General features: G+C 36.7%; 6 protein-coding genes and 1 non-coding gene across 9 annotated transcripts; 3 read left to right on the forward strand and 4 right to left on the reverse strand.

Annotated features, from left to right (window-relative positions):
- Window positions 1–3,061: 3,061 nt before the first annotated feature.
- Window positions 3,062–5,674, reverse strand: LOC108819651 (probable NOT transcription complex subunit VIP2; the record flags this gene model as incomplete). Its single annotated transcript, XM_056992318.1, has 12 exons — window positions 3,062–3,127; window positions 3,234–3,372; window positions 3,454–3,495; window positions 3,586–3,638; window positions 3,729–4,121; window positions 4,224–4,328; window positions 4,419–4,489; window positions 4,783–4,973; window positions 5,008–5,161; window positions 5,255–5,320; window positions 5,409–5,523; window positions 5,654–5,674. Coding segments are annotated over 12 exons (1,416 nt in total), but the record flags the coding sequence as incomplete, so codon positions are not given.
- Window positions 5,412–5,489, forward strand: LOC130499304 (small nucleolar RNA snoR35). Its single transcript, XR_008938183.1, has one exon. It is a non-coding gene; the product is annotated as a small nucleolar RNA snoR35 (small nucleolar RNA).
- Window positions 5,675–7,380: 1,706 nt separating the features above from the next.
- LOC108822265 (histone H4) lies at window positions 7,381–8,071 on the reverse strand. Its single transcript, XM_018595297.2, has 2 exons — window positions 7,964–8,071; window positions 7,381–7,838 (listed from the first exon to the last, which is right to left on the reverse strand). Exon 2 carries the CDS (start codon window positions 7,822–7,824, stop codon window positions 7,513–7,515), a length of 312 nt encoding a protein of 103 aa, XP_018450799.1. The 5' UTR covers window positions 7,825–7,838; window positions 7,964–8,071; the 3' UTR covers window positions 7,381–7,512.
- Window positions 8,072–8,545: 474 nt separating this feature from the next.
- Window positions 8,546–9,564, reverse strand: LOC108822264 (uncharacterized). Its single transcript, XM_018595296.2, has 2 exons — window positions 9,138–9,564; window positions 8,546–9,047 (listed from the first exon to the last, which is right to left on the reverse strand). The coding sequence occupies exons 1-2, from the start codon at window positions 9,304–9,306 to the stop codon at window positions 8,716–8,718; spliced, it is 501 nt and encodes a 166-aa protein (XP_018450798.1). The 5' UTR covers window positions 9,307–9,564; the 3' UTR covers window positions 8,546–8,715.
- Window positions 9,565–10,149: 585 nt separating this feature from the next.
- Window positions 10,150–12,202, reverse strand: LOC108822261 (probable serine/threonine-protein kinase PBL5). The gene is made up of 5 exons (XM_018595294.2): window positions 11,920–12,202; window positions 11,509–11,756; window positions 11,250–11,439; window positions 10,774–11,165; window positions 10,150–10,697 (listed from the first exon to the last, which is right to left on the reverse strand). Exons 1-5 carry the CDS (start codon window positions 12,038–12,040, stop codon window positions 10,386–10,388), a joined length of 1,263 nt encoding a protein of 420 aa, XP_018450796.1. The 5' UTR covers window positions 12,041–12,202; the 3' UTR covers window positions 10,150–10,385.
- A 3,822-nt stretch (window positions 12,203–16,024) lies between these two features.
- Window positions 16,025–19,734, forward strand: LOC130494473 (L-ascorbate peroxidase 1, cytosolic-like). Of its 3 annotated transcripts, none has more exons than XM_018593830.2 (9): window positions 16,025–16,127; window positions 16,720–16,859; window positions 16,962–17,136; window positions 18,662–18,727; window positions 18,797–18,931; window positions 19,029–19,108; window positions 19,183–19,285; window positions 19,373–19,431; window positions 19,527–19,734. In XM_018593830.2, the coding sequence occupies exons 2-9, from the start codon at window positions 16,741–16,743 to the stop codon at window positions 19,540–19,542; spliced, it is 753 nt and encodes a 250-aa protein (XP_018449332.1). In that variant the 5' UTR covers window positions 16,025–16,127; window positions 16,720–16,740; the 3' UTR covers window positions 19,543–19,734. The 3 variants fall into 3 exon arrangements, with proteins under 3 accessions (XP_018449332.1, XP_056849138.1, XP_056849137.1); XM_056993158.1 differs by having other exon boundaries at window positions 16,058–16,127; window positions 16,728–16,859; XM_056993157.1 differs by lacking the exon at window positions 16,025–16,127 and adding an exon at window positions 16,276–16,357.
- A 2,201-nt stretch (window positions 19,735–21,935) lies between these two features.
- LOC108822259 (elongation factor 1-alpha 1) lies at window positions 21,936–24,354 on the forward strand. Its single transcript, XM_018595292.2, has 3 exons — window positions 21,936–22,068; window positions 22,638–23,119; window positions 23,212–24,354. Exons 2-3 carry the CDS (start codon window positions 22,658–22,660, stop codon window positions 24,097–24,099), a joined length of 1,350 nt encoding a protein of 449 aa, XP_018450794.1. The 5' UTR covers window positions 21,936–22,068; window positions 22,638–22,657; the 3' UTR covers window positions 24,100–24,354.
- The last annotated feature ends 481 nt before the right edge of the window (window positions 24,355–24,835 follow it).

Genomic DNA, 24,835 nt, shown 5'->3' on the forward strand with positions numbered 1-24,835 from the left:
ATTTTGAAAATGTTAGCTTTTGCAATTGACCAGAATTCATCCCAGATTTGACTTTGAAAAGTAGACTTCATATATAGTCTACAGTTTTTTATTTCTTAGAACAGGTTAGTTTTTGCAATTGACCAAGTTGACTTTCGAAAACTAGACTGACACGAACGTCTACAAATGTGTAGATGTTATATGAAGTCTACACATTAATCCGCTGGGTTAGTTTTGCATTTGACCAAAATAAAATAGTAGACTTCATATGCAATCTACTTTTTTTTTCTTGATTTTAGTAGACTGAATAAGAAATCTACACTTTTTTCCATCATGGTCAACTTTTTATAATTTTAGTCAAATACAAAACTAACTTAATCAACGGAGTCAAAGTTTGGGTCAAATGCAAAACAGACCTTATGTAGACTTCCATAGCAGTCTACTTGTTGTAGACTGTTGGAGAAGTCTACTTTGAAAAGTAAAAAGTTTCGGTCAAATGAAAAAACTAACCTCTTTACGTAGACTTCTTGGTAAGTTTACGGGATATTTTTTTTTGTTATCAAAGGAAAAGTCGTAGACTTCCAAGGAAGTCTACTTTATAGGTTTTTAAGCATTTTGGTCAATTGTAAAACTAACTTGTGCGTTGACTTGTAGACCGCAATGTAAGTCTACGTATAGCCGTAGACCTACAAAACTGTCTACATTCGCGACACAGATCTGAAAAATGACGAAAACTATGTGAATAGTTACCTTTTTGCGGTGTGAAACTCGTTTCCACCCTTTTCCACCGTCTAAACTCCAAATATGAGCAAAAGGAAGGAACTTTGATGATCTTTAAGAGATAACACTCGAAAATTTGAAGTTGTGCTTATGAAAATGAAAGTTATGTGAGTTTTTTAGATGAAAATGAAGAGGAAATAAGAGGAAATGAAGATTTGTTTGTTTAGAAACACAAAAAAATGGTTGAGAATTGAATGATAGAGGTGTAAAAAGCTCAAAAATGGTTGTTAATGGTGGTTGAAGAATTGATGATAATGGCATGGTTGTAAATAAGAAAAAATGTGTAGGGTGTTATAGGTTTTATAGCATTTTCGAATTAATTAAAAAATTAATTAATAATGTCAATTCTGTAAATATTTCAAAAACATAAAGATTAATAGGAACTTTCAATGATGAATAGTAATGACAAAAAAAAAGAGGTTGGTTTTGGGGTTGACTTGAATTTCTAGGTTGTTTTTGCAAGTACCCCTAGTTTTTATATACATGTAAGTAAGTAAATATATAGTATAAAATATATTTTGCATTTATATATAAATATATACATATATGCTAATACTAAATAAACATAATTATAAAATCTGGAAAGTTATATGAATTAATAAAAATATTTAAAAAACAAAATACAAATCTTAATTAACAAAAACAGTTGCTAATTAAATTTGTAGAAGAAATCAACCAATAAAAACTATCTTAAATATATTTGTTGCATCTCATTTATGCTAAATGATATGAAAATTTCTATTCAAATATTAAATTTTTATTTTTATTTGAAATAAAATTTAATATTTAAACTTATAAAAATAAATAAAAATATTATTACAGTATCACTAAATAAAAAATTAGTTTTAATTATATTAGCATATATTTTACATTATTATTTTTATATCAAAATCACACTACTTTTAGTTTTTTCATTAACTACACTATTTTCTTTTACCAAAACCGAGGTTATCCCGTAAACCGTATGAACAAAGAAAAGCTTTCACCACCTCCCTTGACTTGTTGCTCCTTTCACATTTTTCTTATTCTTCTTTGCTTTTTGTTTATTTTTCTTGTTTAATCAAATGATACAATTCCAACTGTACTCTTTTATAAGGGTTTTCTCCATATTATTTACTGTGTAATAAAGAGTAAAATGTTGCAAATATAAACATAACTATCACACTAAAAATGAGCCAACAATTATGCGCTTTCTTGCTTTGAAGAACCATCTTCCAAATGTCACATTCAAAAATCTGAATCCTAACATAGAAATATATATGTTCTTGATTGCAATTCATGTGTGAACATAGCTTCAACTAATATTGCATCAACGATTCATCGTCTTTGAACTGATCGCACTCTTCATCTCCTTAGCAGTTGTGGGTGGACCTGGTGGTTCAGACATCAGTGGTGGTAACAGAGAGAAAGACCAAGAAATAGATGATGGCTGTGATAAACAATATCACGTGGCTTGCCTGTGTTCTTATCCCTGTTACCTTTTTTGCTCTCTTGTTTGTTGTTGTTGCTGAAGAAGAAAAATGATTAGCCATTTGGGTGACTTCTATTGGGGGCAAACATAGTGACTACGACATTAGGGTCCATGTGTTACTGGATTATACAGCACAAGATTACAGCCGCCAATGCAAGAAACATTAGAAGATCCTCTATCAACAGTAACGTTCTCCAAAACAAGTATAAGAAAATGTATGCGTAATCTGACTTTAACGATACTCAGTCCACCCTTGCATTTATATACACTGCAATAGCTTGAAGTACCATAAACTGTTGAACAAAGAGAAACAATTGGCGTTGAGAGTTGCCTGAGATTCTTTGAACCAGAGAAATCAAATAATGATTACACCAGAAAATAAGAGAATAACGTCAATGAAACACAGATTTAATATATAACGTTAGTAGGTGATAAAATGAACAAAAAAGCTAATGGGAAGAGATATATGCATTCATTATAGCTGCTTGAAGAAGTTTCAGCTACATATGATCACCAAAAAAGAGTGACATAAATGAACCAAAAAAGCTAACGGGGAAGAGACATGCATTCATTTAATCTACCTTGAAGAAGATTCAGCAGCAAATAATCGCCAAACGAAAAAAAGTTACTAGATGATAAATTAACCAAAATAAGATAATGGGAAATAGATATGCGTTCATTGAATAATATATAGCTTAAAGAAGTTTCAGCTACATATGATCACCAACAAAAAGCAAAGTTTGGAAAAGTACATACTGGAAACTGATTCCTGATCTATGAACACTCCTAACAGATGGAACATTACATCATAGATACTTAATAACAGATCATCTACATTCGGTATTGATGTATAAACGTCCTCTTTTCCACCATCTCATAGTAAATAACTACATTATCCTGCAACAAGATGGTTTTAAGGTGTTCATTAGATGCCAAAATAAAAAGAAAAAGAAAAAAACACAACCAATGAGCAGAAGAACTTGGATGTAATGTTATCAATCACCTTTTGAACGGACTCAAATTCCTCTGGATCAAAACACATATATGATCCTTTTTCATACGCATCTGTTTTCACGATAGGTTCCCCAATTCGAAAGTACCAACACTTGTGTTCTTTGTGGTAGAACCAGTTCCTGTTGTAACTGCAAAAGAAGAAAGAAAAAAAGTTATGCAGCTTAATCCTTCAATGTATTGCAATATCATGGAGAAGAAAAGGGCATTACAGTTCATCTGCTGCGTATAGCTGCGCCTCATCTTTCGGCATGCTGCATGAGAAGAAACAAAAAAATATCGTTATGGTTCTTATGACAAGTGAGGGCATCAAAAATTAACACAGTTCCAAAAAGATATGTTACCTATAGAATATGTAAAACAATGTGTCCAGCGTAAGCTTTCTAAACATCCATTGCTGCATCCACACAAAAAAAAATGAATGTATATATATATATATGTTAGCTAATGATACGTGAATGATGTTACTTATGAGAGAGTGACTTACATGTGGAGGTGGATGTTGTTCTGCGTTGTAACACTGCGGTAGAGTGAACTCATCAGGAACATCTTTAAGGGGTTCATTAGCCCAAGGCGAGGCGAAAGTCTTGAAAAGATCTTCTTTCGAGGTCATATCTAACCCCAGTGTTTGCAAGTCCATCCCAAGTGCCAAAGTAGTCACGTCAGGATTGGTCTTGTTTAGCACACTAAGCAAACCTAGCATGCTAAAAGGGTCAGGAGCTGACTGTGTCGCCGCTGCGTGCGTTGGTTGTGATCCCACGTCTCTGATGGGCTGGCCAATAGCTGGTAGCATCTGCCCGCAATACTGGGACGTGTTCTGATGGTGCTGGAGGGGCTGGTCATAACCCGTTGCAGCATTCACAGATCTTAATGCACCAGTCTGAAACCAATAAAAAGAACAAGAACGTTGGTTCAATTATAAGTAAGAACTTCAAATGATTCCAGCCTGCTTTCAAAAAAAAAATTAGAATATATATCACACCTGAGAGGAGATACCACTACTGCTCACAGCTTGAACATGTTGTAGTTGTGGAGGATAGTGTGGCAAAGGCGCACCACCAAAGTAAACCCCACCATGCCTTCCCATCTACAAGTAGCCACATTAATTATAGAGGATAAACCTTCAGTGTAAGGAAAGCAAACCAAATAACCTTTATTGACAAGCTAAAAAACTCACAGATGACTGCTGAGATTGCATCATTACTTCTTTATGATGTAAATTCATTTGATGATAGTCAGCATTACTACCTGTATACAACAAATTAATCTTCTTAATCGGTTAACTCTTTATAAGAACAACAAATAAAATGGATGCAGCCACCTTGAACATGTCAGAAAATTAAAAACAGGTACATTGTGGTACTAGGAACATTATGAGGATTCAAGAGGGTAGCACCATGCATATTGGATCATGAAGATGATTAACAATAATTCAGTAGGGATATGATCACAAAAATAAGCTCTAAAATATTATGCCAAAAAAGAGTAGAAGTTAATATTTGATTATAGAGAACCAAAGGGTTTATATATTTATTACTTACCCAATTGCGATGGAGAAGTGTAGTTGGAGTTCATATCATTCATAGAGCTCACAGAGCTTTGGCTACTCATACCTTGAACATGAGCTTGGGGATGTCCTCCAGCAGTAGGATAGGAACGTCCAGGCATAGTATAAACCTGTGGAGGTCCTGTGAGCATACATATACACATATGATTAACTATAGACATAAACAAAAAAAAACAGAAAAGGATAAAAGATCTATGAAGTACCTTGTTGTTGAAGGATCCCTTGACTCAGGACACCTCTGCCGGAGTTCAAAGACCTGCTCACTGAGACTCCGCCAGCCATATTCCCCATAGAGCTCGGTGGTGGTGCTCGAGAGCTGGTGGCATTTACCAAAGTTGGAGAAGCTCCCAAAACTGTCACAGTAAAAAAACAATTAACCAATGGTGGAAAGAGTAGAATCACTAAAGCTATTATAGAATCTAGCAGACAAGAACATCCATTTAGACCTGAGTTTCTCGATCCACCATGAACATAGAAGTTTCCTTGAAGATCATAAATGCCCTTAATAGATCCTATACAAATTGAAAACAAACCAAAATGCATACGTTCAGAATCATGAGAGCTTTGAAAGAGAGAACGCTGGAGAAAAAATCTACTCACCATCAGGGTTGTAAAGCGGAGACACTGACCCAAACTGACCAGTGAAAGTAGGAGTAAACGTTCTCCCTGAACCGTCTGGTGCACTCGAAGTAGAACCGCTGAGTGATGACGTCGACTGAGAATATCATTGCGAGTTAAAACATTAGTTAGACGAATGACAAAGAGTGTAAACTGTAGAAAGCTACATTGACAATACTGAAACTTATAGAAGGGATATGATGAATGATAAGAGGCAGTATACGTACACTAGAGAAACTTGACATTTTGCAAATATTATAATTTGATCAGGGCTGAGAGATTGCAAATGGTTATTGACCTGAAACGAAGGATTAAAGATAATGAGGCATTAACAAAAGAACGTAAGCAGATGAATCAAAGAAGCCATACATTTTTCAACCCTAATCAAAACCCTTACATGGATTTAACATTGTGAATGGCATGAAGCATATAAACGGTAGAAATTGAATGCAGCTTAAGCCATACATCTAAGGATTTAACATTCTTAATGACATGAACCATATTAACATGTAGACATTAATGCATCTAAAGCCATATATTTCAACCTTAATTTTTGATCCCACAGTTAAAAAAAACATAGAACTATATAGAGTAGAATACAAATGCATCCGAGCCATACATTTCAAACCCTAATGAAAACGTCATTCATGGATTGAACATGCTTAACGACATGAACCATAAAACAGTAGAACTGAGTGATCAAAAGCCATACAATTCAATCATACTCAAAACAAAGAACCACCATAAACACTAGAAACTGAATGCATCTAAAGCGATACATATCGACCCCGATCAAAACCTTTTCATGAACTGAACAATCATATTAACGATTCTACAGAAAGATCAACCATTCAGAATATCGAAAATGAACAAAACCCCTAGAGAGCACTAAGATTTGTAATAACGAATATAACATGTTCTATAGAGGAAGAACGAAATAACCTTATCTCAGAAGGTAGAGAATAAATCAGACAAGACAAAACCTCCCTTTCGGACCATCCGAGACCGGAAGCCATGCGAGCAATTTAAACTGAATTTTTTTGTCCCTATATGGTAATGTTATTTTAGAGTCCACTTAGTCAACATACATTCTTTAGCAAAATTTGGGAAAATATTAATCTTCTATTCACAGTACATTGAATGTTTTTACTCAAGTTGAGACTTCTCCTCTTTGTAAAAGCCATTTGTAAGATATGATAGATTATGCTTCCATATATAGCCAATATATAAATATACACTTCTATATATAGAGATTTATTTTATCTAACAGTTGTATTTTGTCATTCAAATTCAACTTAGCAAATAAGGAAGATAATCTCTTGCTGACGAGATATTTTTTTTGGTCAAACACTATATTTCTTTCCAATTTGAAAAGCCCCTTCTTATTTTTCTTTAACCAACAATATCACCCCACGTGTAGAAACGGCATAGCAGAGCTCTCTAGTCCCATTTAGTCGACGTGGCAAGGCTTACCGGCCCATCTTCGTCGCAATATTATTGCTTCACTAAAGCAAATAATCAGAGCCCAAACTGTAATTCCCTTAGCTACACTTCAGAAAAGCTTACTGAAAATCAACGGAATGGGCTCATCATGGACATGTGTGTTCCAACACGGCCCGAAATGCAAAAGATGAATGTTTCAAAATTCAACAACCTCATCATTAAATCTGAGTTGTGTGTTTTTACTAGTAGAACACAATTTGGCTATTCTTTGGAATAAGATTGAGCCTTGATGGGTGAAATTTGATTTTCGGTAAGGCACTCAGATCATAGACACCTTGATACTTTTACTTGGAGGTTACGAGATTGTATACTTATACATCACCCAATACCTTGACTCCTAGAGCAGTAACGAAATAAACACAGATCAGAGATAGTATTCTTTGCAACGCTTGGAAGTCAAATGTGTTATCAATAACATGAATCACAGTAACATATGGCAGGTGACCGAGTATGAAAATTAAACTTGAGTTTGGATTCATATTAAACGACAAAAGTAACAAAGACATCACACTTTCAATTGAGAACTTAACAGCACAAGATTTAGCTACAATTTAACAACCCTAAACCCCCAACCATCGTTGAATTAACCGCCGAACCCGTAGAGAGTGCGTCCTTGCCTCTTGAGAGCATAGACCACATCCATAGCAGTAACAGTCTTCCTGCGCGCGTGCTCGGTGTAGGTGACGGCGTCGCGGATGACGTTCTCGAGGAAGATCTTGAGGACTCCTCTGGTCTCCTCGTAGATGAGGCCGCTGATACGCTTGACGCCACCTCTGCGAGCGAGACGACGGATCGCAGGCTTGGTGATGCCTTGGATGTTATCCCTCAGCACTTTCCTGTGCCTCTTAGCTCCTCCCTTCCCCAGTCCCTTTCCTCCCTTTCCTCTTCCCGACATCCTTTCTGTTAGATCTGAAAGGTACAAAAATAGAAGATATTTGTCAGTGACCTGGCTCAATTGAAAACGAACCAAAAAAATATAGCCTAATTTAACAATCGAATCGACAGCATATTCTACATGAAGAAGAAGACGATACCTGTTGAATTGATCGGAGACGGAGATTACAGCAAAATGAGATTTGACGATGATAAATGCCCGGTGAATATTTGTATATATAAATCAGAGACGATCCGCGTGCTTTTCATTACATCCGTTGATATTTTGATCTGACGGCTCTTACTTCGTTAAACTAATACACGGATCGATGACGTGGAGCTCTCAGTTTTTGCAAGTAGAGAGAGAGAACAACGTTTACCCTCACCTTATTGGGCCGGGCCCATAATATAACATAATGTTTGTATTGGGCCTGTACATTCAGGAAATGTTGAAGTTTTGATTGATTTTTACTTCCTTTGTGCCATTTCACTACCCTGACCTTACGAGGCATTGATATGGATGGATTCCCAGGCCTGTTAGAGCTCAGCTCATATACTATTTCGATCCTACATCGCACCAGTTTTGTTCCCAAAAAAAAATATATCCAAAATTTTATTGTATTTAGATTTAGTTTAATGAGAGTGGAGAATGTGAGAACATACGTTTTAGCAATTGCAAGTAATATTCTGAAGATCTTTTCTATTTCGTTATGTTCATTTTAACAAGTGATGTAACAGAAAAAAACTGACTTAAGAGGGAGTAAAAAACAGAGTAGTAACCGCCGTGGAAACAGCTTAAGCTACAACAACAGTATTAGCAACCCTAAAACAGACTTCTAGAAGATCATCATCATCATCACAACAAACTCAAGAATCAAAGTAGCAAGAACAGCAAAAGACGCAAGTGGAAGTGTTAACCGGCGAGTGACTTCTTTCCCTTCTTCACCGATTTGGACTTGTTGATATCTTTCTCCATCTTCTCTTTTCTACCTTTCTTCTTCTCCTTCTTCTTCCCTTTCGCCTTTATCTCTTCCCGTTTACGAAGCTCACTCGTGTCGGTTGCATTGCGAGGTTGCGTTTCGTTGCGATGAGCAGTGAGAGTAACGTTGGCAGAGACGACTGGTGACACCGCGGAGGAAGCAAGAACCGCCAAACTCACGTGAGACTCGTTTCTCACGGCCGCCATGGATTTCTTCTCGAGGAGACGCACTGAAATTATCTCTCCACTGTTCTCGTCCAAGCTCACTGTCAAAATCACCATCAATCAGATAAACGTTCTTGACCTACTGTTCTCGAGAAAGATTGATGGAATCCGTGGGAAAAGAGGAACTAAACCTGAGTGGGAGAAGAACCAGAGTGTGAAGAAACAGAGGAAGATGATCACGGGAATCGCGTGGATCCAGTACTCCGACACCGGGAAAACTCCTCTCCTGGTGTTCATCATCCTCCTGCCACCGTGAGAAGAGGAGATCGGGAGCTGCGAGAAGGATCTTTCCGTTGCCATTGTTGTCTTTTCTCGAAGCTTTTTCTTCCAAGAATCGTCAGCACTATCGAGAGGAAACAGAGGAACGCGAAAGCAGAGAGAAAGAGATTTGTGAAGCCTTTCTCCGATAAGGTTCGTTATATAACGGTTTCTTCTTAACGGCTTTGGCGCGGGAAAACTTGCATCACGTGATGCCAAAGTAAAGTTGCATCATCATCAGAGCGGCTCATGGTTTATAGGAGAAGGTTTAATAATTAAAAACACACTATTTTAGCATAAATTTTTTTAATATCCTATTGTGAAGAATGCTATTAATTTAGATATGAATCATATAAAATAAGAATATTTGTATATTTACTTTTGTTCTGAAAAATGTTCTTCTTCCAAAAACAAATTTAATAAAAAAAAATTGGAAAATTGGACCTTTATAACTGAGCCGGCATCATTGATAATCATCAACACCATCATCATGGTTTAATCAGAACATTGTATATATTTATACACACAAAAATGTTTGGGTTAAGTTACAAAAAATAAAATGTTTGGGTTTTTTTGTTTAATTTGTCTCGAAACAAAATGGTTTGTTGTTGTTCTTTTTTTTTTTTTTGTGCAAAAAAAAAAAAAAAAAAAAAAAAAGAACAACAAAATGGTTTGTTGTTGTTCTACATCCACAAGAGAAGTTAAAATGTGACTGTATTGGTTTATATATACCCACCCCTTTTTTTTTTTGACTTTTTACCACTTTCTTCCTATGAGATCCTCCAGATTCTGTTTCCTTGAGGAGGTCTGATCTTTCTTGTCATCTATATCTCTGTGAAAAGAATCAGGACCATCATCATAGTCTAATCTGAATATACATATATATACACAAAGATGTTTGTTTATTCTTCAATATATGTATATATGTCCCAAAAACAAAATGGTCTGTTACAGAAAAAGAAGCATGCTACATACAACAGAGGCTGAGTCAAGATGTACATCCACGAATAGATGTTAAAAATGTCACTGATTTGGTTTTTTATAATATATATCCACCCATTTTCCTGGTGAAGCCAAAAAAAAAACCTATATTTGATTTTTTTCCACCACTCTCTTCTTCCCTATGAAGACACTTCAGATTCTGTTTCCTTGAGTAAGTCTGGTCTTTTCTCTTCATCATCACCATCTCTGTGAAAAGAAGTGTTCCTCCTCCTGCTGCTGCTGCTAGGACTATTCGGATCGTATTTAGAAGCGGCTAAAAAGTTGAGGGCCAAGACCACGTCGGATACAACAGGCCTCATGTTCGGCTGCTCTTGAACGCACATCGCTGCAATTGCAAGCGCTTGGTACAGTCCTCTAACAGGGTACTGTCCCTGAAGCAATGGATCAACCATTTTCGGGAAGTTCTTCCTGTCTTTGAACAACGGTCGTGCCTGCAAGAGAAAAAAAAAACAAAATGAGTGTTGTTGTCTCTGCAACGATCATTGAGAGAGAGAGAGAGGAACATACCCATCCGACCAAGTTTTGATCTTTACGATCTTTTGTACTGTCAATCGCTTTCCTTCCGGTGATAAGCTCAAGAAGGACAACCCCAAAACTGTAGATATCGGATTTAAACGTGAGCTGACCCGTCATAGCATAGTCGGGAGCACAGTACCCGTACGTTCCCATAACCCTCGTGGAGACATGGGTGTTATCCCCGCTTGGTCCAACTTTAGCCAACCCAAAGTCTGACAGCTTTGGTTGATAGTCTTCACCGAGCAAAATGTTTGAGCATTTGAGATCACGGTAGATCACAGGGGGTTTCATTCTATCGTGCAGATACTCTAGCCCTCTTGCTGCACCAGCTGCTATCTTCATCCGAGTGTTCCAATCAAGTGGCTTTTTACCAAAAGAAAGATCTGCAAAACAGTAAGGACCGTTTGAATGAATGAACACAACAACACAAGGGAGCAGCAACAGAGTTGAGTTTTTGGAACATATACCATGTAGATGATCTTCAAGAGAACCTAGCGGCATGTACTCGTATACCAACAGTCTCTGATCACCCTCAGCGCAAAACCCAATAAGCTTCACGAGATTGGGATGGTCAGCAAGACTCAGCGTCAACACCTCAACCGCAAACTCCCTGATTCCTTGAGCCCCGTTACGGTCAAGTTGCTTGATTGCAACAACCTATCCACAAAGAATGTTCAACAACAATCACACACAACTTGTTTCAAAAAAAAAGATTAAGACTTTTACCTGATCAAGTTTCTCTAAACTTCCCTTGAAAACTTTACCAAAACCACCTTCACCGAGAAAACAATCCGACCTAAAGTTCCCTGTTGCAACCTTAAGCTCCTCGAATGTAAAGGTCTGTGCTTTCTTCCCTGCGGGCTGGTCGTCTAAATTCAAACCCTTCACGTCGAGAGCTAACTGATCCTCCTCCTTACCAACAACAACACCACCTTCGTTGTTTACATCTCGGTATGGGCTGACTTTTGTGGAATCTACAAAACACACAATGGAAAGAGTATTAACTTAAACCAAATCAAAATCAACAGACCACAGCAACATAAAAATCAAAACTTTGGACACGTGTCTCCTCTAAGAGAACACAAAAAACCTAAACGCGGAATCAGTTTATATACGGAATCACACTCTTGTATGTACCTGAACAGAGTTGAGTCTGATCGCTTGTACCAGCGAGGGTCTTCCTGATTTTCGAAGCGTCCTTGTGGTGGTTCCTCTCCGATCGTTTGCTCGATTTCTTACTGCTTCCGAAACAACCCATCGAGATGAGAGCAATTCGCTTGTTATTACTTTGATCTTCTTTCTTACTTCCTCGTCGGAAAGTCAGAAACTTTAGACGGCAAATCCAACACGGAAGAAGATTTAAGAGAAAAAAAAATGAGAAATGAGAAGAAAAAAGGAGAGCTTAGTGAGATGACAAAAACAGAGGAAAGCTTCGTGAGAAGATTTTTAAGAGGAAAGGTAAAGTTTTTCTCTACGGCGAGGTGCATAGTACATACGATAGCGACTAATCAGGATTAGACACGTCAGCAGAGGATGACTTATGGCTGGTAGTGAAGCGAATTAACTAGTGCCACGTAGAATAGTCAGCTCTTTTGTTTAATAGTATCATCTACCGGCGGTTCGAAACCGGCACCGTCGATCTGACGTGGCGGGTGAATGATGGAGATTTGGATTTGGGTTTGATTGATTAATGTCTCACTTCTTTGGATTAATATTTTGATATATATGAACGACGACGACGGCCAATTACTCACCGTTTGATTTCATTTTTTTATATAGAATGAAAGGATGTCATGAGGTGGGTCTCACGTTTTTAACTCCACGCGCTATCTGTTGTCGAACCTTTCTTCTTCTTCTTTTTTTTGGTTGTCTCTCACCATATGGATTTGAATGATTATTTTAAGAAAATTGAATTCACACATGCCATATGTATGCTTTTGTTTTCTGCATGGTTCCAAGTTCCAACGGTGGTTAACTGCGGCGCGTTTCGTCTGGTGAGCTGGCTTAGCTATGTTACGAGGAACCCATTAAAAGCCATAATGAAAGCGAATAGCGTCACGTGCAAACGATATCAATGTTACATGGCAGATGACTGATTAATCGCATTTCATTTCTTTTACCTACAAGTCTACAACAAGGCTTAGTTAGGTCAACCACTCCCTTGGTAACAAATACAGTATCACAAATACGGTAATGTTCTAGACCTTTACGACTTCAAAGAGACATTCTTTTGCTGGCAAACATTTTGTAACTTAAAAAAAAAAGACATTTTGTACGTTGTTTATTCTACACGTTTTCACCTTTTTACCTTACAGTGAATGTGAAGGAAGCATGAGTGTTTTTATTTCAAACCAAAATACCTATCTAAATCCAAATCGAAAATACCAGATGAATCTGAGCTGCTATCTAAAAATATCCGAATGAAATTTATGAACTTAGTATTTTGAGGTTTGGGTATAATCTCAACCGAATCGACCTACACGTTTTTACCTTTTTACCTATATCAAGTGAATGTAAAAGAGGCGTGAGTGTTTTTACTCCAAACCAAAAATTATTTATTAGATTTTAGAAAAAATATATTTTGGACGATTTCAAACATTGGTTACAGTTGGATCCATCCTGAATCCCAAAAAATTAATTGAACACGATCGATAATTAGTGAAACCTGAATGAGACTTATGAACATAATACCGAAAATCCAAAAATCTGAATCATCTGAACCAAAATCGACAGATCCCATGCGGCCATGCCTACAGCATGTCGCGTACCCTAAAAAGAAGTAAAGCATGTATTATTGTCATATTGTGATCCTCCATACGAACTAATACTATTCGTTACGGAAGCCATCATCGATTTCCTTGGTCTTATACTGTTATTATTATTATTTTCTTGTAGACTGGCTTTATATACGTTAGTTGTATTTAAATAATCAAGAATGTTGCTTACCGTTGATAATTCATATTTTTATCTTCGATGTCCCAAATATATATATATTTTTTTTTTTGATAAAAACCCCAAATATATTATTACCACTTACCACATAGTCTTCCGTGCTTTACCTAACTTTCAAATTTTTGTATAACCTTTTATCGTGGAAAAAGAATAAAACCAAATTTTGACAACATTACAGGATTAAGAACTTCCGAAAAATAAAACAATACTTAAAACAAACGTATGGAAATAATTTGATGATTTTAAGTCTTGAACTAATTACTTATACATACGTACACAAAACCCCATTGGTAGGTTGATACGACAACAACGCAAATACGTTTTGTCAATCCATATATACTTAAAACGTAACGATTTAGTTATTCTGTCTCCCTTCGTAACTGTATTGGTCCAGCATATAAAACTCTAGTCAGTTCCCTTTTGATTAAAAACTGGATTGTAATAATATCTCAGATTTTAATCAATGTCGGAGTGAAAGATAAGTTTATATTAGTGTTTTTAACTTTGATCTAGTTGCTTCCTACATTTGCTTGCAACATTTGAGAAGATAAGTTTAAATTATAATTTATCTTGACAGCTCAAATTATTTAATCTAGAAAGGAAAACGTATAATCTATACAGATGTATGGGTTCTACGGAGAATGCTTACTAATTATTCGGAACCAGCATTTGTAAACTAAGACGTGTTTGTATTTTTTTGTCCCATTACGGTTTCATTAGGGGGATGTTTTCACGTTTATTCCTTTTTCTTGTTCAGACCCTACTTCATTTTTCATTCGTTAACTTAGTTCAAGTACAAAGGATCCTTTTACTCGAAAAAATTACAAAGAATCCTCAAAACACGAGGTAGAGTTCAAGATATTACTCAATAAAATGATGGTGACTTACTTGGTCCAATTTCAATTTGTATATTATAATACCAAATCACCAATTAGTTTACACGGCTAGAATATTATTTTCCGGCACAGATGGGTGGGCATAGTGTATATTTTAAAGAAAAATTCGAGCTAGTTGCATGATAAAGACAATTTGCTAAACTATATACGCAGTTAAAGTTGTAGAAATGCAGAAAAATTCATAATATAGATCCCTTTCACCTTTTAGTTTCTTTCATTTTATTAGGTTTCATCCTTTACTCGGATTAAAGTAGTGCAATTAGTGATAGAGAATCCAGTGAAAAGTAACAACACCATTAGATGATCAGACGACTACCAAATCTGTAAGTTATAAAAAAATAGTTCACGCATAAGACAGGCATTCACATAAATTTTTCGTTGATTTGGGATATTTTTAGGAATTTGGTGAAAGTAGATCGATTAGGCTGATTATGGTCGATTTAGCTTGATCTTGTATTAGATTGGTCGGTGTGGAATTATTTACGGATATATTATCTTTATGTTATTCACATCGGAGTAACATATAATATACCGAACGTTATACATAGCAATACAGCATATCTACCATTATATATCAATTTTCTCCATCTTTCATCTTTGTTGTAAGAACTCGGCCACCGTGTTTTAAGACCATATATTCAATCCATTCAACTTCAGCCACCGTGACCACATGCCTTCCAAGATCTCTTTAGCCCCATCCTTAGTCAACTTTACGGTTGTCCAAGGACCAAAGCAAACAGAGCCAATCTGAAAATAGAAGTGTCTATTAACTTACGTCTATACTCGTTACAACTCAGAAAAGCATCTACCAAATCTGCATTCTCAATCCAATTCTTACATTTTCTATCTCTTTTCAACATGAAAACTATTTGAACCTTCTAAATCATGGTTCTTCTACTTGTGTTACCTAACCATGCTCACTTAACAATTATACAACCAAATCCTCGATTAAAAGGAAATTTATCTAGACCAAAGCTGCAGGAAAAAAGAAACAAAAATTTAGTTCAGTTCCAATTTTTCTAACCCAGAGTGAACCAAATACGGACAATTTATAACCAACCAATCAGGGAAGAAGGGTCAGTAACTACTCATGCGTGAGACGCGTTCACACCTGGAACGAATGAAAATTACGAAACTACCACTATGGAAACGTGTTCATAATATCCCATACTCCTCGGCAACAAAAATCCAAATCTCGCCTTTTTTGAGGTGGCCCACCCCACACGAAGCATGTTTCGTCCAATAGAAACTATACGCTAATTATATTTTTTCTTTTAACAATTATATGCGATGAATCGTCACCGTCGATTACGTTTGCGCAAATATTAACCACACGTTTTCCATTATCTGACGGTGTTTAATAGAATGCTCTCTTCCTCTTCCCTTCTCGTAACAGCCCCCCTCTATATATTTGGACTCCAATAAAAGAAAAAAACTCGTGTTCACTTCGTACCAGCTACTCTCACTTTCTCAGATTTTTATCCTCTCTCGAGAAAGGTATAACAGAAACTCTCTCTTTTTCTTTCGATTCGCTGTATTTTTTTCTCTTTTAATGGATCGGATCTGAGTTGAATGATGTGCTTTAACGTTGTAGATCGTTCTGTTTTTGACGTTAGCCATCGTTTGTTCCTTCTCATTTGCGTTTTGTGGATCGATCTCACTGTGTTTCTTGGCTAAGTATCTTAAGTTTTGAGATGGACATTAGGTTATATTAGCTCACTCTCGAGGTGTTTGTTGATCTAGTTTGCTATTTACAAGTGTAACTTTAAACCTAGGGCAACTTTTTTTTAGTACTTCTAGATCTACGTTTATTCAAAATATAAAATAAATTATGAAACTTTATAAATAACTATTTTATAAATTTTATGGTGAAAACAAAAAAAAAAAATTTAACTATTTTGGGGCCCTTTTCAATCTACTATCAATAAAAACAGTTGAAAATTGTGTAAAATATAGGAATATATAAAAATAAAACTTTTAATTATAATTATATGGGAGGACATGAGGTTGGGCCCGAGGCGGTGGTTTTGATGAATGTAGCCTGTGATCTGTGCGTAAATTTACTACTTTAGCTCATGTATATGTGCAGTGTTTCAGATTTTTAGCAGAGATGACGAAGAACTACCCAAATGTGAGCGAGGACTACAAGAAGGCTATTGAGAAGTGCAGGAGGAAGCTCAGAGGCTTGATCGCTGAGAAGCATTGTGCACCTATCATGGTCCGCCTCGCGTAAGTAAAACTTAACCATATATATCATCGTGCGTGCGCGTGGTTTCTGAAGTTTTTTATATATGACGTGCTGAGTCTGTGGGTTGGCTTTTAACTGTATAGATGGCACTCTGCTGGAACATTTGACTCTGCCACAAAGACTGGTGGTCCCTTTGGAACAATGAGGTTCACCGATGAGCAAGCTCATGAGGCCAACAGTGGTATCCAGATTGCTCTTGGGTTGTTGGAGCCCATCAGGGTGCAGTTCCCTACCATCTCTTTTGCTGATTTCCATCAGGTACAAGTTTTTTTAAAGAAAGAAAACCTCTTTAATTGGTAGTCAGGGGCAGCTGACCCCACTACTTTTTAAATATATTTGTTTTTTTTTTGACAACATTTGTTTTTGTTTAAGAAGAAAATTATTGACCCCATTAAATATAAAATTTGATCCCACAAAAAATATCACTACAAGAAACAGACCTTAGTGCCGACGCTGTAATTTATTGGAACTTTGTCGGAATACGTCATTACCGAGGGTTTTCCGAGAAATGCCAATCCCTCGGAGTTTGACGGTCGGAAATAACATAGGTCGGTACATTGTCGGAAAATACCGAGAAAACACGTTCTCGGAAAATAACGACAAAACACATTCTCGGTAGTTAGCGAGACCGTTCCGATGACATTTAAAAACTTTATTAAAAAAAATAAATGCAAAATAACAAAAAACATTAATAAAATAGAAATAATATAAATTAAATCTTGAAATTATTAAAGAATTACAACTGAAAAATGAAAATTAAACACAAAAATTATAATAAAACTAATTTCTACAATGTGGAGAGAGATCTATGGATGAGGTGGTGATGGAAGAAACGGCGACCTTGTGAAAGGATCTGGGACGGCGGTGGCCCTGACAGAAACGGCAACAGCGTAGGTCTTGAAGAAACTGCAACTGTAGTTGCAACGGTGGTGGTCCTGAAAGAATCTGCAACGGCGGTGGTTGTGAGAGAAACTGCGACGGCGTTGATGGTGGAGGATAAGCGGTGATGTTAATGGAAGTGGAGGATTGTCAGCAAAGATGGTCGTGTAAAAAAGTTGTGTTTTGCCGAAAAGAAAAAGCAGATCTGAAAGAGAGATCTAAATAAAGAGCCAATGTGAGACAAAAGGAAAAAGAAACGAGAGAGAAAATCAGAGAAGATTAACAATAACTGAAGAGAAAAGAGAAATTAAGGAAGAAGATTGATGGAGATGAGAAGTAAAGGAAAATGTTAAGGAAGAAGAGAAGAAAGGTAAAGATAAACGATGACCATTAATGGCTAGAAATAGTTTTAATAACTGATTAATGAAAATTGAGAGAAGTTAATGAAAAAATAAAATAATAACTGGTTCCGAGGAAGTTTCATTTACTTTGCGACGTGTTACCGAGAAAACAATACGTTTGTCGGTGAATACACTTTTCCGAGAAAATACTTTTTGATGAAATTCCGATAAAATTCGTATATCGGAACTTTCCGATAAAATGCCAACAACTTATTAAAATTATCGGTAAATTATCAGAAACTTATCGTGATTTTGCCGATGACAAAGATTCTCGGAAAGTTTTGTCGGAGTTAGCATACTTCTCTTGTAGTGTATAATCCCACTAAAGTAAATACAAAACATTAAAAGATAAAGTTATAATTTGTAGTTTTTAATGATTTATAAATTATGTTTTTGAAAAAAATAACTATGATCCAGTACAAAAAATTTCTGATTCGGCCACGATTAGTAGTGTTTATTAACTTAACTCTATGATTTGGAATCTAACTCACCATGTCCTTTAGCTTGCTGGTGTTGTTGCTGTTGAAGTCACTGGTGGACCTGAAATCCAGTTCCACCCTGGAAGAGAGGTTAGTCATCAAAACTGGATGAAATGTTTGGGGATTGCGTATTTACTAACGTTCGTATCTTGCTTCCAGGACAAGCCTCAGCCACCTCCAGAGGGTCGTCTTCCTGATGCTACAAAGGGTTGTAACCACTTGAGAGAAGTCTTTGCAAAGCAGATGGGTTTGACTGACAATGACATTGTCGCTTTATCTGGTGCCCACACTCTGGTCCGTATAATCACTCCCAACTGCTTAAAGACTCTGTCTTTTGTTGTTGGGTTCCAATCTACAAATTGATGAATGATTATTAATTATGATAACACAGGGGAGATGCCACAAGGATAGGTCTGGCTTTGAAGGTCCTTGGACTTCAAACCCTCTTATTTTCGACAACTCTTATTTCAAGTAAGTGTCCCAACTCTCTCAGGTTGTGATTCAATGTTGATATGTTATCAACTGATAATATATAATGTGACCAGGGAGCTCTTGAGCGGTGAGAAGGAAGGTCTTATTCAGCTCGTCTCTGACAAGTCACTATTGGACGATCCCACATTCCGTTCTTTGGTTGAGAAATACGCTGCTGTATGCATCCTTTCTTTCTAAAACTTTGCGTCTTTTCTTGAGTTGTGGTATAGAAAGCTAACGTTTGCTTTGTCACAATTTAAACAGGATGAAGAAGCCTTTTTCAATGATTACGCTGAGGCCCACTTGAAGCTTTCTGAGCTCGGGTAATTACATATATTATGATTCTCTGAATTAATTAGAAGTGAATCTAAATTGTATTGTATTTATGATTCGAGTTTGAATCTTCTGTTTGTTGCAGGTTTGCTGATGCTTGAGATGCGACATGTGTGGATATGGTGTCTCCAAGACTCGGAGGATTCGCATTGCATTTGAACGTTTGTCATTTGATTGTTTTATGTACTCTCGGATTTGCGTAGCCTTTTCTTTTGTTGGGGGTCTTGTGATTTGGACGTTGGTACGTTTTGATTTTGCTGGTTAGACATTCTAATAAATCAATTTCTCAGCGATTAAGAACTTCCGGAAAAATATGGTAAGTGCTTTATCATCTAGACATTTCTTAACTTTAAAGAAAAATACGCAATCGATTTTGGTTCTATAAGCGAGGAAAGAAAATATATCTATTAACGCGTCTTTACTTATTAAACATTAAGTAAATCAATAAATACGTTAACTGAAACATACTTAGCTGTATAAAATTCAATTCACACGTCGTAATTAATACCAAGTAGTTCTGTCCTATCTTCTGCAGTGAATAAGATCTTTTCCGGCATAATAGATTTGGCAATATTACATTTGCATGAAAAGAAATGCTGAAGTTTTGTTCACCAAAAAAAATAAATATTACATTTCCATAAACATAACTTACAGGAATATGGTAATAACTATTCAGTGAAGTCATATAAAAGGGCCATTAGTATTCTACGAAGGGAAAGGCTCTCTTGAACGATGATCGAGCCTTTGGTTAAACTCTTGAAGGAGCTGGAAGATACTATTGATTGTATGACCGTGTTAATATTCATTGCGACCCTCATCGTGTTTCTAGTTTCGTCCTTCCCTTACAAGAAACATATTCGGGATTGGCAACGTAATGAATTCAGAGTTGCCGCATCAGATCACAAAATTCTTGTTTTCTTGTTCTGCTTTCTTTGTGGCGCATCAACACCTAACGAGAATTGCGATCAGAACCAAACCAGCCCGGGCTTTGTTGTGTTGAGGTTTTTAATCAAAAGTGGCTATGCCATGGTCTCTTTTCTGCTCTTCGAGAAGATCTGTGTTATTTTACGTTCAAAACCCTTGGAATCGACCATCAAGACAAAATCTGATGAGCGATGAATGATGGATCTTGTAGCTTGAATTCTTCGATTAATTATGATTTTCTTCTATTTAATTATTACTTGTTCTTAATTCTTCCTTGTTTTAATTTAAAGGCTTTTACCAATCCATGCTCTTTTATTCAGTTGGATCCTTTGTACCATTGATGAAGTCGTCCCTTAGATTATGTTTTCTTAGCAAATACTGCATGCGAACTTATTAGGTAAAGGGCATACAACAAATAAAATATATCTGGAAAGTAGTTTTAGTTATAATGACAAGATGATATCCATGTGTTTTATAGTGAATGTTAAATCCAACTAACAGAAATTTGGACATGATAGACAAATGTTTCACTTCGTTGAAAAATAAACAAGAATAAATGGATGCACATATCAATAATTACTCTTAATGAAATATATATATATATATATATATATAATTTATAAAATAATTAAAATAAAATTTATATCAACAATATTAGATTTATATAATATATTAGATAATTGCTTATAAATTAACATAATAAATTTTCTCAAAAATAAAAACATATTTTCAAAACATAAGATAATTTTTATATACTGTGTTATTATCTATAAATAATATTTTATATTATAAAATTTTAAAATTAAGATATAAAAAATTTCTAATTAGATTATAATCAAGCAAAAACATTTACACAATGATTTTTTCTTAAATATTTCTAATATGTGAGTGTTTCTTAAATTTCAACAAAATAACAAGCATATATATATTGATAAAAACTTTGTCATATATAAGTCATTTGATGTTTGATTTAATTTAAAAATTTTGAAAACTTAAATAATAAATTATCATATTGTTTTTTGAATTAATAAGACATTAGCAAGTCCACCTTGGTATTTTGAAACTTCATCTACGTATAAAACAGCTTAAATGTTGGTTATGAGTGAATTTCAGCTTTAACACCAAAGATTCATCAAAACAGATCAATCGGATCTTAGATGCGTCTGAATCTCCTTACCTCCTGCAAAGCAATACCCAGAGAACCAGTGAGTCAACCACCAGAACCAAAAAATTAATAAAGAGAAAGTCAAATGAGTAGCCATGTCTTTTGCTTTCTCCTCTGACCATTCTCTGTTTTAGGCCTATTTAAATGTTTTTTTTTCCGGACAACTATATTTTATACCATGTTAGGACTGAAACTTTCACTTCAAAATATAAATTAATCCATTGCGAATGAATAGAATTAACCAAATTGTTTGATAATAACATAATGTGAACTTAACATTCTTCTTCTTTGTCAATTCAACCTAACGTGAGCCCAAAGATATGTATGACCGACCTCAAAGGCCCACCACAAAAGAAAATGAAAAGCATTGACGACGGCCGGGGCATGATTGTAATTTCGCTATAACTATTAGTATGTTAAAAGCCCTATCTCCCTTCCGACTCACCACTATATAAATACAGACACGTATCCCCTCCTCCTCTACTTACATCCTAGCCGTGCTACATTGTATCCTCTTCTCACTCACGATATCACTGAGGTAAAGCTGCTTCTACGCATCTACGATCCGATCTGTGCTGAATGTTTCTTTACACGTAATTTCGATTCGATTCCTGTTGCTACTTGATCGTTTTAGATTGCTGTTAATTATTTTCAGTCTTCGATTTCAATGAGCTTGATGATTCTTTGTATCTGTTGTTATGAGCCTATTCAACGATTGGATTACGTTTTACTCTTTAGATTATCGCTAGTTCAGATCTGGTTATTGGACGATTGATTGTTGGTTAGATCTATCCGATGAAACTTCTTTTGAGATTCGTATTGAGAATCAGGAGATGGTTTAGTAGCATACTGATTCCAGTTTTTACTTAGACTTGTGTTAAAAGCCTGAGAAACTCTCGGATTAGTTGTTACTAATCTTGAATCTCCTGATTCTTATGAATTATAGCTCGCTTAGCTCAGTGGATAGAGCACCACAAACACTCTTTTGTGGTAGAAATCGGTTCGACTCCGATAGCAGCTTTTTTTTTTAACAATCAACGTTTTGATGAAGATGAATTTTATATTGTTATATGTTTATTGTATTGATCGTTTCTATAATCTCTGCAGATTTTAATTGACGAGTAGCTATGGGTAAAGAGAAGTTTCACATCAACATTGTTGTCATTGGCCACGTCGACTCTGGGAAGTCAACCACCACTGGTCATTTGATCTACAAGCTTGGAGGTATTGACAAGCGTGTGATTGAGAGGTTCGAGAAGGAGGCTGCTGAGATGAACAAGAGGTCTTTCAAGTACGCGTGGGTGTTGGACAAGCTTAAGGCTGAGCGTGAGCGTGGTATCACCATTGACATTGCTCTCTGGAAGTTCGAGACCACCAAGTACTACTGCACGGTTATTGACGCTCCTGGTCATCGTGATTTCATCAAGAACATGATCACTGGTACCTCCCAGGCTGATTGTGCTGTTCTCATCATTGACTCCACCACTGGTGGTTTTGAAGCTGGTATCTCCAAGGATGGTCAGACCCGTGAGCATGCTCTTCTCGCTTTCACCCTTGGTGTCAAGCAGATGATTTGCTGCTGTAACAAGGTAAACTAATTACTCATGTTTCTGCATATTGTGATTATCGTGTTTTGGTTTGATGCTAATGGATGTTCTTTTTATGTGTTTCCTTTATCCAGATGGACGCTACTACCCCCAAGTACTCCAAGGCTAGGTACGACGAGATCATCAAGGAGGTGTCTTCCTACTTGAAGAAGGTTGGGTACAACCCCGACAAAATCCCATTCGTCCCCATCTCTGGTTTCGAGGGTGACAACATGATTGAGAGGTCCACCAACCTTGACTGGTACAAGGGACCGACTCTCCTTGAGGCTCTTGACCAGATCAACGAGCCAAAGAGACCCTCAGACAAGCCCCTCCGTCTCCCACTTCAGGATGTCTACAAGATTGGTGGTATTGGAACGGTGCCAGTGGGTCGTGTTGAGACCGGTTTGCTCAAGCCTGGTATGGTCGTCACCTTCGCTCCTTCAGGGCTGACCACTGAGGTGAAGTCCGTTGAGATGCACCACGAGTCTCTTGTGGAGGCACTTCCAGGTGACAACGTCGGATTCAATGTCAAGAACGTTGCTGTGAAGGATCTTAAGCGTGGGTATGTTGCATCCAACTCCAAGGATGACCCTGCTAAAGGTGCTGCCAACTTCACTTCCCAGGTCATCATCATGAACCACCCTGGTCAGATCGGAAACGGATACGCACCAGTCCTTGATTGCCACACCTCCCACATTGCAGTCAAGTTCTCTGAGATCCTCACCAAGATCGACAGGCGTTCTGGTAAGGAGATCGAGAAGGAGCCCAAGTTTTTGAAGAATGGTGATGCTGGTATGGTGAAGATGACTCCAACCAAGCCCATGGTTGTTGAGACCTTCTCCGAGTACCCACCATTGGGTCGTTTCGCTGTCAGAGACATGAGGCAGACCGTTGCCGTCGGTGTTATCAAGAGCGTGGACAAGAAGGACCCAACCGGAGCCAAGGTTACCAAGGCTGCCGTCAAGAAGGGTGCCAAATAAAGTACCTTCAGTACAACTCTATCATCCGCAGTTGAATCAAAAGACAATTTTAGTTTTGTTTCGTTTTTTTGGTGTTTTGTAGCTTGTTTGTGGTACAGCTTTGTTTCGTCTCCGTCAGAACTCTGTCCTCGTAATTGGGTTCTTGATCGGAGGTGGCGGAGCTACACTGCACTCTAGCTTCCTGTTTTTTTTCTTTTCTTTTGCTTTTGTTCTGAAATATTTGGATGTTATGATATGGAATTATTCCTGCGGTTATTAGCTTCGTGTCGTTTACTGATCACGTCTATAAACTACGTCGAATAGATTAGTTAGCGAATAGTCTTGCATGATCTGAGCAGCAGAGTTATCGTTTCTAATTATCGTTCAAATCCGATTCATCTAGAACTTGAAAACATCTTAGTGTCTTTTCGGTCTTCAACGCCTCCCGCCATTGTTAATCTTCAGCTCATCACGTCTCGCTTGTTCTATAGAGTGGAGCATAAACCTGTGTATTCATTTTTTGTTTAACGGCCACATCGTTCATTCGGCTTCTTCTGGTTCGGTTTCTTCTACGACACCATTGTTCACAAGTATATTCTTCGTCACCCTTTTTGCCATACTAATGCCAGTGGGAATCGATGGATTCTTATATGAGCTTATATATTTAAAGCCCATTAGACCCATACGTCCAGAAGAATGGACGGGTGAATTTGATTTGTTCGACTGTTTGACCAAACTTAAATTGTTTTGCAAATTT

This window comes from Raphanus sativus, chromosome 8 (genome assembly GCF_000801105.2).
Source record: "Raphanus sativus cultivar WK10039 chromosome 8, ASM80110v3, whole genome shotgun sequence".
NCBI lineage: Eukaryota > Viridiplantae > Streptophyta > Magnoliopsida > Brassicales > Brassicaceae > Raphanus > Raphanus sativus.